The sequence below is a fragment of the Vespula vulgaris genome, chromosome 18, assembly GCF_905475345.1.
Source record: "Vespula vulgaris chromosome 18, iyVesVulg1.1, whole genome shotgun sequence".
NCBI classification, from domain to species: domain Eukaryota; kingdom Metazoa; phylum Arthropoda; class Insecta; order Hymenoptera; family Vespidae; genus Vespula; species Vespula vulgaris.
This window is the reverse complement of record NC_066603.1, coordinates 1,176,689-1,189,032: the sequence shown is the minus strand read 5'-3', so window position 1 is coordinate 1,189,032 and position 12,344 is coordinate 1,176,689. Positions and strand designations below refer to the sequence as shown.

Genomic DNA, 12,344 nt, shown 5'->3' with positions numbered 1-12,344 from the left:
CGCTTAAGGGCCATTCGGTCAAAGACACCGACCCGCGGTAATGCTGTGTAGACATGTAGTATTCTTTTTCATCACGATTCGATAAAGCCGAAACGTGCATAATTTTAATTCTCACTCGGAATCGAGAGAGTTGATGCTCAGTAAAGATAAAGTCCGTGTGTTTGCATATATGTTGGGTTTTATCTGCACACCTTCTACAAAGAAGATGGCAGGCAAAACACGACGGAACTTTTCATTCAACGCCTAACAGGCGCGCACCGCGTAAGGGTCATTCGGTCAAAGACACCGACCCGCGGTAATGCTGTGTGGATATGTAATATAATTTCTAATCACGATTCGATCAAGCCGAAACGTGCATAAAGTTTAATTCTGTTCGCTCGGCATCGAGAGTCTTGATGCTGAGTAAAGGCAATTTTCCGTGTGTGGGTGATCGGATTTTCCTGCACACCTTCAAAAAAAGATGGCAGGTAAAACACGGAACTTTTCATTCAACGCCTAAAAGGCGCGCACAGCGTAAGGGCCATTCGGTCAAGGTCACCGACCCACGGGCTGACGGGGACACTACTCAAAAATTACTTACATTAACCCTTCTACTTGCGAAAGAGGCATGCTGTAGGAATTGCGATGAATATTGCAGCGGGGCCCCTCAGGCTGTCGAATATATAACTTCGGTGTCCTCCTTGGTGGGGAGAGCACTCCCACTTCTCCGTTTCGTTCTAAAACAAAATATTCCGCATAGAATATTGAAAGAATGAGTGAGGTACTTACAAGATCTCTTCGTTACTACTTGCGGAAACACATGCGTGTCGAAATCGTAAGTAGGTCTGAAGCGGAGGCCGCCAGGCAGTGGAATATATAACTTCGGTGTCCTCCATGGTGGGGATGTATCCCTACTTTCCTCCTTTCCTACTTGCGGAAACGCATGCGCGTCCAAAACGTAAGTAGATTTCAAGCGGGGGCCGTCAGGCAGTCGAATATATAACTTCTGTGTCCTCCATGGTGGGGAGAGCACTCCCACTTTTCCGTTTCGTTCTAAAACAAAATATTCCGCATAGAATATTGAAAGAATGAGTGAGGTACTTACAAGATCTCTTCGTTACTACTTGCGGAAACGCATGCGTGTCGAAATCGTAAGTAGGTCTGAAGCGGGGGCCGCCAGGCAGTGGAATATATAACTTCGGTGTCCTCCATGGTGGGGATGTATCCCTACTTTCCTCCTTTCCTACTTGCGGAAACGCATGCGCGTCCAAAACGTAAGTAGATTTCAAGCGGGGGCCGTCAGGCAGTCGAATATATAACTTCTGTGTCCTCCATGGTGGGGAGAGCACTCCCACTTTTCCGTTTCGTTCTAAAACAAAATATTCCGCATAGAATATTGAAAGAATGAGTGAGGTACTTACAAGATCTCTTCGTTACTACTTGCGGAAACGCATGCGTGTCGAAATCGTAAGTAGGTCTGAAGCGGGGGCCGCCAGGCAGTGGAATATATAACTTCGGTGTCCTCCATGGTGGGGATGTATCCCTACTTTCCTCCTTTACTACTTGCGGAAACGCATGCGTGTCGAAATCGTAAGTAGGTCTGAAGCGAGGGCCGCCAGGCAGTGGAATATATAACTTCGGTGTCCTCCATGGTGGGGATGTATCCCTACTTTCCTCCTTTACTACTTGCGGAAACGCATGCGCGTCCAAAACGTAAGTAGATTTCAAGCGGGGGCCGTCAGGCAGTCGAATATATAACTTCTGTGTCCTCCATGGTGGGGAGAGCACTCCCACTTTTCCGTTTCGTTCTAAAACAAAATATTCCGCATAGAATATTGAAAGAATGAGTGAGGTACTTACAAGATCTTTTCGTTACTACTTGCGGAAACGCATGCGTGTCGAAATCGTAAGTAGGTCTGAAGCGGGGGCCGCCAGGCAGTGGAATATATAACTTCGGTGTCCTCCATGGTGGGGATGTATCCCTACTTTCCTCCTTTCCTACTTGCGGAAACGCATGCGCGTCCAAAACGTAAGTAGATTTCAAGCGGGGGCCGTCAGGCAGTCGAATATATAACTTCTGTGTCCTCCATGGTGGGGAGAGCACTCCCACTTTTCCATTTCGTTCTAAAACAAAATATTCCGCATAGAATATTGAAAGAATGAGTGAGGTACCTACAAGATCTCTTCGTTACTACTTGCGGAAACGCATGCGGGTCGAAATCGTAAGTAGGTCTGAAGCGGGGGCCGCCAGGCAGTGGAATATATAACTTCGGTGTCCTCCATGGTGGGGATGTATCCCTACTTTCCTCCTTTCCTACTTGCGAAAACGCATGCGCGTCCAAAACGTAAGTAGATTTCAAGCGGGGGCCGTCAGGCAGTCGAATATATAACTTCTGTGTCCTCCATGGTGGGGAGAGCACTCCCACTTTTCCATTTCGTTCTAAAACAAAATATTCCGCATAGAATATTGAAAGAATGAGTGAGGTACCTACAAGATCTCTTCGTTACTACTTGCGGAAACGCATGCGGGTCGAAATCGTAAGTAGGTCTGAAGCGGGGGCCGCCAGGCAGTGGAATATATAACTTCGGTGTCCTCCATGGTGGGGATGTATCTCTACTTTCCTCCTTTACTACTTGCGGAAACGCATGCGCGTCCAAAACGTAAGTAGATTTCAAGCGGGGGCCGTCAGGCAGTCGAATATATAACTTCTGTGTCCTCCATGGTGGGGAGAGCACTCCCACTTTTCCATTTCGTTCTAAAACAAAATATTCCGCATAGAATATTGAAAGAATGAGTGAGGTACCTACAAGATCTCTTCGTTACTACTTGCGGAAACGCATGCGGGTCGAAATCGTAAGTAGGTCTGAAGCGGGGGCCGCCAGGCAGTGGAATATATAACTTCGGTGTCCTCCATGGTGGGGATGTATCCCTACTTTCCTCCTTTACTACTTGCGGAAACGCATGCGCGTCCAAAACGTAAGTAGATTTCAAGCGGGGGCCGTCAGGCAGTCGAATATATAACTTCTGTGTCCTCCATGGTGGGGATGTATCCCTACTTTCCTCCTTTACTACTTGCGGAAACGCATGCGCGTCCAAAACGTGAGTAGATTTCAAGCGGCGGCCGTCAGGCAGTCGAATATATAACTTCTGTGTCCTCCATGGTGGGGAGAGCACTCCCACTTTTCCGTTTCGTTCTAAAACAAAATATTCCGCATAGAATATTGAAAGAATGAGTGAGGTACTTACAAGATCTCTTCGTTACTACTTGCGGAAACGCATGCGGGTCGAAATCGTAAGTAGGTCTGAAGCGGGGGCCGCCAGGCAGTGGAATATATAACTTCGGTGTCCTCCATGGTGGGGATGTATCCCTACTTTCCTCCTTTACTACTTGCGGAAACGCATGCGGGTCGAAATCGTAAGTAGGTCTGAAGCGAGGGCCGCCAGGCAGTGGAATATATAACTTCGGTGTCCTCCATGGTGGGGATGTATCCCTACTTTCCTCCTTTACTACTTGCGGAAACGCATGCGCGTCCAAAACGTAAGTAGATTTCAAGCGGGGGCCGTCAGGCAGTCGAATATATAACTTCTGTGTCCTCCATGGTGGGGAGAGCACTCCCACTTTTCCGTTTCGTTCTAAAACAAAATATTCCGCATAGAATATTGAAAGAATGAGCGAGGTACTTACAAGATCTCTTCGTTACTACTTGCGGAAACGCATGCGGGTCGAAATCGTAAGTAGGTCTGAAGCAGGGGCCGCCAGGCAGTGGAATATATAACTTCGGTGTCCTCCATGGTGGGGATGTAACCCTACTTTCCTCCTTTACTACTTGCGGAAACGCATGCGGGTCGAAATCGTAAGTAGGTCTGAAGCGAGGGCCGCCAGGCAGTGGAATATATAACTTCGGTGTCCTCCATGGTGGGGATGTATCCCTACTTTCCTCCTTTACTACTTGCGGAAACGCATGCGCGTCCAAAACGTAAGTAGATTTCAAGCGGGGGCCGTCAGGCAGTCGAATATATAACTTCTGTGTCCTCCATGGTGGGGAGAGCACTCCCACTTTTCCGTTTCGTTCTAAAACAAAATATTCCGCATAGAATATTGAAAGAATGAGCGAGGTACTTACAAGATCTCTTCGTTACTACTTGCGGAAACGCATGCGGGTCGAAATCGTAAGTAGGTCTGAAGCGGGGGCCGCCAGGCAGTGGAATATATAACTTCGGTGTCCTCCATGGTGGGGATGTATCCCTACTTTCCTCCTTTACTACTTGCGGAAACGCATGCGGGTCGAAATCGTAAGTAGGTCTGAAGCGAGGGCCGCCAGGCAGTGGAATATATAACTTCGGTGTCCTCCATGGTGGGGATGTATCCCTACTTTCCTCCTTTACTACTTGCGGAAACGCATGCGCGTCCAAAACGTGAGTAGATTTCAAGCGGCGGCCGTCAGGCAGTCGAATATATAACCTCGCTGTCCTCCTTGGTGGGGAAAGCGCTCCCACTTTTCCGTTTCGTCCTAAAACAAAGTATTTCGCATAGAATATTGAAAAAATGGACGGTATAATAATGTACTTACATTAATTCTTCGTAATTACTTGTGGAGAATGCATCCTATAAGAACTGGGATGTGCAATCGTCAGAATATAAAGAAAACTAATTCGATTTTAGTCAGAGTTAATAAAAGTCGTGTATGTTTCTATTAGAAGGAAACTCCAATCCCTATATGAAAATTTTTAAATTGTAAAATATGAAGTTATAATTTAAGTTTTCTCGTGCGTTACGGTTTTTGGAAAAAATATCAATTTCTGTGCTTTCGGCTTTGAAAAGATAAATTTTCGACGTTCATGCGTCGTAATACGAAAGAAAACTAATTCGAAATTCTGATATAGCTACATAGTACATGTGTACAAGCAAATGAAAAAGTTTTGGTTTATGCTTACCTTTGCATTGAAAATATGAATTTTTCTAAGAAATTTTGGTTATCAATTTACTCATGTATGTAGCGTTCACAGTTTGGAGGCTATGTTCTTCATCGTTATATTCGATTCCATGTATTTGTGTGAATGTTGCAGCATCTGTGTGACAGCACGAGTGAATATTTTTTCCGTATATTTTGCGATGAAATACAGATATTTTTGCAAAAAATGATATTGGTCGATGTGCAAATGCTTTTTATAATTTATACAGATCAGTAATGTTTGAAAATCTAGACGAATTCCTTTTTTTTTCTTACCCTATTCAAATGAATTTTTTCTTCGCTGCAGCTTTTTCCAAAGCGATTAGAACTTGTGACTACCAACTAATGCATAATAAATACTCTGGAGCAGAAATTATTTATTAATTAATATTTATAGATCAATCTATAGGCAAGTATAATTAAATATCATTCTTTTCGAACATTCACAAGAGATATTGATCACAGAAAAAATAAATTCTTTGATTATTCCATTTATTAATTAATTATCTTTTGACACTCGAGGTAAAAGACAGAAGAATCCTACGTATATAATTACGCGGGTATTTATGCATTTGGTAGGAATCTACGTATTGGCGGGAATTTTAAATAACTTAATAGAAAATACTAAGACGTTTGATAATAATTCTCAATGATTTTTTTCCGATTGAATATTATACTCTATGCTAATTTTCAATAAAATGTTAAGAAAAATTAATATATTTATTAGTCCGTAATATTTCTAAAATAACGCAGATGCATGTGCCGCTTCTAGCTTCACTAATTAATTTCACGGTGTAGATGACGCCATTGCTGCTTCAGTTCGTACCAAGCAAATACGTCGTCCCGTCGCTCTCGTTAATCACAATTAGCAGATTTTTTCTGACGTACACCTGATTATTATACACCAATCGATAGTTAAGCACGCGATTTTAGAGAGGCTGCGTTCGCGAGTCGGAATATTATGGCATTTAAAAGATATTCGCGAAAATAAAATCGGCCTTTCGTTGATCTCCCAGGGAGCTATTCCGTCGTACTTTTTTTTCGATTTTCTAGCTTGATTTTTACAATATCGATACTTCTTCCGCTTTTTAATATTGCTCTGATCAATAATTTTTCGTTTATAATTATGATTGACCGATATTTCGTTTCATATTCGATTTTCATATATACTCATACAAACATACACACACATGTATGGATTTTTTTACGCATTATATATACACATAACTCTTCTATTTTCTCCTTTTTTCACGCACACACACACACTTTTAATTTTAATCCTGTATTAATATGAGAACTTATATTCTTCAGATTTTCAAGAATTTCACGAGATGGAACAGCAGAGCATCGAATTACGATCAGTGATTGTGCATCCTTCTTCGCGTCCGAAATCAAGAGAATGTTCGTCGTTTGAAGGACCAACGACTACTGCCAGTAAGTCGTTTCTTTCTTTATGTACCTTCTGAGTTGCGATGGATGAGAAACATATTACGTTTAGTATTTAATTCGATCGAATACTCGTACTTTTTGAAGAGTATGCGTGTATAATATACGTATTTTTGTGCATACGTGAGATACGATTTTTATGAATGCGTCGGTGTGTTCCACCGATTTGGACTGTGTGTAACAATATCTGTGTTTTCTTTCTTTGTTTTTTTGTCATCTGCTTTCGCTTCGAATAGAAGTACTTTCTAAGGAATAATATATGGTTAGTACTGTCCGAAAATAATGTGGATTGTCGTGGCTATTTCTCGTCACCTTATACATTTCAATATTTACTTCTCTATATATTTATTTACATATGTATCATTTCTTCTTTGTTCCTTTCTTTTCAATAGTCGTATTTTTGGATTATACACAATTAATATCGATACATGATTCATCACTTCGATCGTAATTATTCGATATGTGTAAATAAAAATTAGAAGAAGTATTATTTTTTTCGTGTACCTACAAGATACATACGACTCATATATATTAGATACATATACGTGTAAATATACCAAATCATGGAATTATTTCGATTTAACTGCCCATTATTTCGCGCGTAATAACAAACATAGAGTTAATATAGGTACTTGTGATACAAGTTCGTATCTATTTAATGTTTCTATATCGTTCAAAAATATAATTATTTCATTAGAAAATTATTGTTCATATTTAAAATTCGAATTAATTACATTTCTCATCCATATCGTATTATCTATGTACTTATATTATAGTTTTTATTATTTTTAATCGAAAAATATAATATTTGATTTGATTCGCTTGTCCTGTAATGACGTCATCGAATTACGGGATCTACTTTCCTTGTCAGTGGTCTCGTTGTCATCTTGGACGCAGTGACAAGTGTACACGGTGTTTCGTCGTTCCCCATAATTTCAGGTAATTAATAAATTTTTCCTAACATCCTTTTTCGTACGTCCTCTTTCTATATATCAATTGATAGCCAAACGCACGATTTTCATGAGGCCGCGTTCGCAAGTTTGGGCATCATCGCGTTTAAAAGATATTCGTGAAAATAAAATCAGCGTAGCACATTTTCTTCAATTTTCCTGTTTTATTTTCACAATATTACTACTTCTCTCGCTTTTTAATGATCTCCTGATCAATAATTTTACATTAATAGTTGTGATCGATAGATATTTTGTATTACATTCGATTTTCATATACGGGTCGTATATACATACACACATAAACACAGAGGTATACGATCATATTATACACATACACATACGCATACACATATACATCTCCGGATTTTCCCTACACATATTACGTACACACTTTTAATCTTGTGCTATGCTAATATTTTTCAGTATCTAAGAATTTCACGAGCTACAATATAAAATGTCCATACCAGTATATACCAGTTTATACATCTCTTCGATGCGTACAAGTAAGTTTATCTTATTTTAATATATATTTGAGTGAGACTTAATCGAGAAAGATAGGTACATACATATTAAATTGTGTATTTTCATAAAATTTTCCGACCGATATCAAAGCAAAAACGATCGAGCGTCGAACTCTCTCAGGGTATGTAATAAAAGCTCTCAGAAGAGAGATCTTTATTATTATATAACATTTGGACGAGTAGTAGTACGAAAGCACTGATTAATTTCGTTTTAATAACGCATTTTATTACACAACTATTTTATTCTAACTTTATCACGATTATTTTAATATTACAAAAATTTTATTATTTCATAGGATGGTATAGAAATCCGTATACTTTTTAGGTTATTTGTCATCGAATTTGCTTCTGCAGCTATTATTTTATTTTACAATTATTACATATTATAACAGAATTTATTACATTTTTATTAACAATTGGATCTCAGTATGCAGTTACCTCCAAGTCATGAGACCTTGGCAATCGATATTGTTTGAATTTGTATCTTCAAATACAAAACAAGCAATATCCAGTAAATGGCTTCATACATTGGTACATTTTAAAAATAGTTAGCTTTTAATAATATAGATTTTTAATAATAATAATTTTAATAATAAAGAGTCAGTGTTTGTAGATATTCTTCATCATCTTAGGGCAGGATGCTTAACCTGCAAAGAATCCATGAAAACTCAAGTTAATACATTTATTTTTTAAACATTTCTTTAATAATGCTAAAAATCTTTTATTTTACAACGAGATTGAATTACATCATTTTACTTCAATATATACTTATTTCATTTTCAACTTCCTATGGATCATCCTCCTTCAATTTGAAATTACATTGCAAACGAGTTTTTTAGAGCCATTGCAGAACTTCTTAAATAGTGAGTGAAAAATTTTAAGTCTCTGCAATGACCATTATACTTAAGACGAAAGGGCCATATCGGTATGGATTACTGGTTGTAATTTATTAAATAAATTATTGACGAGCATGACCCTGAGTAACTCCTCTTCTGGATTTACTTGAGAGTGACACATATTTAAATGAAATATTCAATCTATTTTCTTCATAAAAGAAAAGTCTTCATAGAGTCATTGTTTTTGAAAGAATAAAGTAAAGTAAACTCATTGCTTTTGAAAAAATAAAATAGAGTAGAGTCATTGAAAAAAGACAAAGAGAATTGTAGAATCATAACCCGTAGAACATAGAATAAGTTAATCAATTGGATTACTTATTCTATATTTTGTTTTAGGATGGTTTTAGAGTTATGTTAAATTTGTCGATTTTCTTCCATGCTTTAGATTCAGGAACGGTTTTAGTTCTTTGATAATGATGATAGTTATCGAATGTGTTCCATAATTCCATAGCACAAAGCAAAGAAAAGGCTATGTGCCGAAAAGGCGAGGCACCCACAAATTATGGCTCAAAAGGGCAACTATTAAATTATTGAGTTATTTTCGAAGGTTAGTGAGTTATTTTCACAGAACTCTTTGAAAATGACTCTTAGTCATATTTTCATTTGACATTGTTGTTACTCAAAATGCTCTTATATAGTAGTAATGTAGATTTGAGAAACGGAAACGGTACTGAAACGATACTGAAAAAGAAATGAATTGGAAGAAATAAATTAGTGATAAAAGTGGTGACTGCATATTACGTCTTTCCTTGTTTTCGTATTCTTTAGCATTATTTCTATAGTCGAATATCGCATTAATAAAAATTTAATATTTTCGATTATTAGATCGAGAAATTGCTTTTATTTCAGACGACATTAATCAAGGTGGCGTAATGTACGTGCAGGATGAGAACCGTTTTACCATCTAAGTTAATGCTATTAACTCTAACAGATCTGCATCGTTCTCCCTTAATTACGGCTAATTAATATTTATTTTGTAAGATACATTATCTTCCAGTATATCACTCGATTCCTGAAAGTGTATTTTCTGTGGTGCATTATTCGTCAATTGTGAGAATGGTACTGAAAAAGAAATATTAGTGAAAATAAAAGTGATGACTACATATCGCGTCTATTCTTTTTTTCGTATTTTTTGCATTATTTCCCTACAGATCTCCCTTCTCTATTTTAATTATGTAATCGTATAGTATTAGCAATGCATTTCGATGATTTCTATACTGGGACATCGCATTTATAACAATTTTATATTTTCGATTATTAAATCGATAAATAATGATTATCAAGGTGACGTAGAATACGTGCAGGATGAGAATCGTTTTACCACCGAAGTCAATGTTACCAATCACGAGGGAATTTGCATCTTTTTCTCTTAATTACGAGTAATTAGTATTTGTTTTTTAAGATACGTTATCTTGCAGTATATCACTCGATTCCTAAAAGTGTGTTTTCTATGGTGCATTATTCGCAAATCGTGACAATGGTACTGAAAAAGAAATATTAATGAAAATAAAAGCGGTAACTACATATCGCGTCTATTCTTTTTTTCGTATTTTTTGGCATTATTTCTCTATAGATTTTATTTTGCTCGTCTAACTATGTGATTATAGAATATTTGTGATGTGTTTCGACGGTTCGTATAATTTTATATTGTGTTTATAAAAATTTTATATTTTTGTTTATTAGATCGAGAAATTGTTTATTAATTGGGTAATGACGTATTTGCGCATGCGCGGCGCGTTCACGTAATCGTCTTGTTGATGTTTATAACGCCATTTTGTGTTCGGTGATCGACAGGTACGCACGAAAGCCGTTTCGTCCTCATTAATTTCAGGTAATTAATATATTTTTCTTATGTACAGTGTCTTCCTATATATCAATCTATTGCCAAAAATGCGATTTCCACGGGTGAATGTTCGCAAGTCGGGGTATTTTCGCATTTAAAAGATATTCGCGAAAATAAAATCTGCGTCTTGGAAGCTATTGCGTCATACTTTTATTTTTTAATTTTCTGTTTTTTTTCCACGATATCGATATTTTTCTTACTTTTTAATGATTCTTTTAATAATAATTTATCATGAATTAATCATCATTAATCGTATTTCCTATTATATTTGATTTCCATACACCCATACACACACACATACACACACGAGGCTTGGGATACCCGTACTCATATATGTGTATATATATAATACAAACAATAAACATCTTCTCTACAATTTATCTTTTGTTTTTCAGGTTTCCAAGAATCCTACGTACCGACAGACGAAACATTCCGGCTTTCTTTTTCTACATATCCTTTGTCCTTCATCCTGTGTATAAGGTCAGTCTTTCTCCTTTAAAGATACAAAGCTAGTTTAATAGAAAGAGATAGTGACGAAACAATGGAACGTTCGAGCTCGTTCAAGGTGATTTAGTACGTTCTAGTATTACAGAATCTTTCGACATGTACACAACAAGGAAACGTGGATTAATTTCTTTTTTGCATTTATTTTATTTTAGAATAATTTAATTATAATTTTGTTTGCATTTATTTGATATCATAGGAAGAAAGTATAGATCATTGCACAAGAAAATATACAACTTTGTTTTATTTAGAAAATTTATAACGTTTTCGTTACTATCTTCATACGCAGTAATTCCTATGTGAGTAAAATTACAATTGGCTTGATTGAAATGTATCTTAAGCATGTACTTACCGACGGCAGTATACTTCAATATATCTCGAGAAGCTATATTAGCTATTAATATTTTTCAGTAATATACTTTTTAATATGCTATCTTCGGTAATGATTCACAAGACATGTTTTATAAATGTATTTTTTCATATATGAAAAAAGAAAAATCTATCACTTTGTATGTTTCCACTTTACAGATTTTAGAAATTATTTGTGACCTTGTGCAGAACGGTCTTAGAATCAGTGTTTTGCTAGTACTATTATAATTTGCTTTTTATAGCTAAATAAGCTAATTAAATATAATTAGACTAAATAGAAATTTATAAATTAGAGTTATACTTGCATCATTCTTTATTATTCTCCAGCAGAACATTTAATGTTTCCTCTATAAATTTCTAAATTTTTTAACATAATGATATTAATAATCTTAATTTCTTTATTAGATCAAATAAAAGAAGAATCATTTTCTTCATCATAAGGGGGCAGGATGCTCATCGTGCAAAGAACTAGCAAACATTCCGGTAAGTAAATGTTACTTTACATATTTCCTGAATAAATTTAATAAGTTTTTAATATGACAGTGGTGCTAATAAATTCGGTTTTTGTTTCTTTTTCAGTTCAAATAAAAAAAGAATCATCCTCTTCGTCATCCTGGGGCAGGATGCCCATCGTGCAAGCATCAATAAAGATTTTAAGTAAGTAAAATCTTTTTATTAAACATTTCTTCAATAATTTGACTGATTTTTGATTATAACAATGATACTAATAATTCTGTTTTTGTTATTTTTAGAATATCATTGCAACCATGCGCGAAGCAATGGATAAATCTAGTGTTGTATCGCTAAAATAAAAACCAAAGAATCGCGAAATAGAAGCAGTGCTTGCTCGTTTAAATTATACCGGGTTTCGTGATTTAAATTA

At 36.6% G+C, this 12,344-nt stretch overlaps 2 protein-coding genes and 1 long non-coding RNA gene across 3 annotated transcripts; 1 reads left to right on the top strand and 2 right to left on the bottom strand.

The window, feature by feature from the left end:
• Window positions 1-590: 590 nt before the first annotated feature.
• LOC127070538 (uncharacterized) lies at window positions 591-1,379 on the bottom strand. The gene is made up of 3 exons (XM_051008644.1): window positions 1,104-1,379; window positions 788-1,032; window positions 591-716 (listed from the first exon to the last, which is right to left on the bottom strand). Exons 1-3 carry the CDS (start codon window positions 1,189-1,191, stop codon window positions 591-593), a joined length of 459 nt encoding a protein of 152 aa, XP_050864601.1. The 5' UTR covers window positions 1,192-1,379.
• A 1,618-nt stretch (window positions 1,380-2,997) lies between these two features.
• LOC127070531 (uncharacterized) lies at window positions 2,998-4,449 on the bottom strand. The gene is made up of 3 exons (XM_051008642.1): window positions 4,124-4,449; window positions 3,246-3,613; window positions 2,998-3,174 (listed from the first exon to the last, which is right to left on the bottom strand). Exons 1-3 carry the CDS (start codon window positions 4,209-4,211, stop codon window positions 3,091-3,093), a joined length of 540 nt encoding a protein of 179 aa, XP_050864599.1. The 5' UTR covers window positions 4,212-4,449; the 3' UTR covers window positions 2,998-3,090.
• A 6,083-nt stretch (window positions 4,450-10,532) lies between these two features.
• Window positions 10,533-11,942, top strand: LOC127070387 (uncharacterized). Its single transcript, XR_007784495.1, has 3 exons — window positions 10,533-10,576; window positions 10,984-11,068; window positions 11,867-11,942. It is a non-coding gene; the product is annotated as an uncharacterized LOC127070387 (long non-coding RNA).
• The last annotated feature ends 402 nt before the right edge of the window (window positions 11,943-12,344 follow it).

What these genes read in the sequence shown, in the direction of transcription:
- LOC127070538 (XM_051008644.1), bottom strand. Translation starts at nt 1,191, where the DNA reads ATGGAGGACACCGAAGTTATATATTCCACTGCCTGGCGGCCCCCGCTT. An exon ending in ACACGCATGCGTTTCCGCAA is followed by an intron (nt 1,033 to 1,103) that starts GTAGTAACGAAG and finishes ATTTTGTTTTAG; the next exon opens with AACGAAACGGAAAAGTGGGA. An exon ending in ACACGCATGTGTTTCCGCAA is followed by an intron (nt 717 to 787) that starts GTAGTAACGAAG and finishes ATTTTGTTTTAG; the next exon opens with AACGAAACGGAGAAGTGGGA.
- LOC127070531 (XM_051008642.1), bottom strand. Translation starts at nt 4,211, where the DNA reads ATGGAGGACACCGAAGTTATATATTCCACTGCCTGGCGGCCCCCGCTT. An exon ending in ACCCGCATGCGTTTCCGCAA is followed by an intron (nt 3,614 to 4,123) that starts GTAGTAACGAAG and finishes ATTTTGTTTTAG; the next exon opens with AACGAAACGGAAAAGTGGGA. An exon ending in ACCCGCATGCGTTTCCGCAA is followed by an intron (nt 3,175 to 3,245) that starts GTAGTAACGAAG and finishes ATTTTGTTTTAG; the next exon opens with AACGAAACGGAAAAGTGGGA.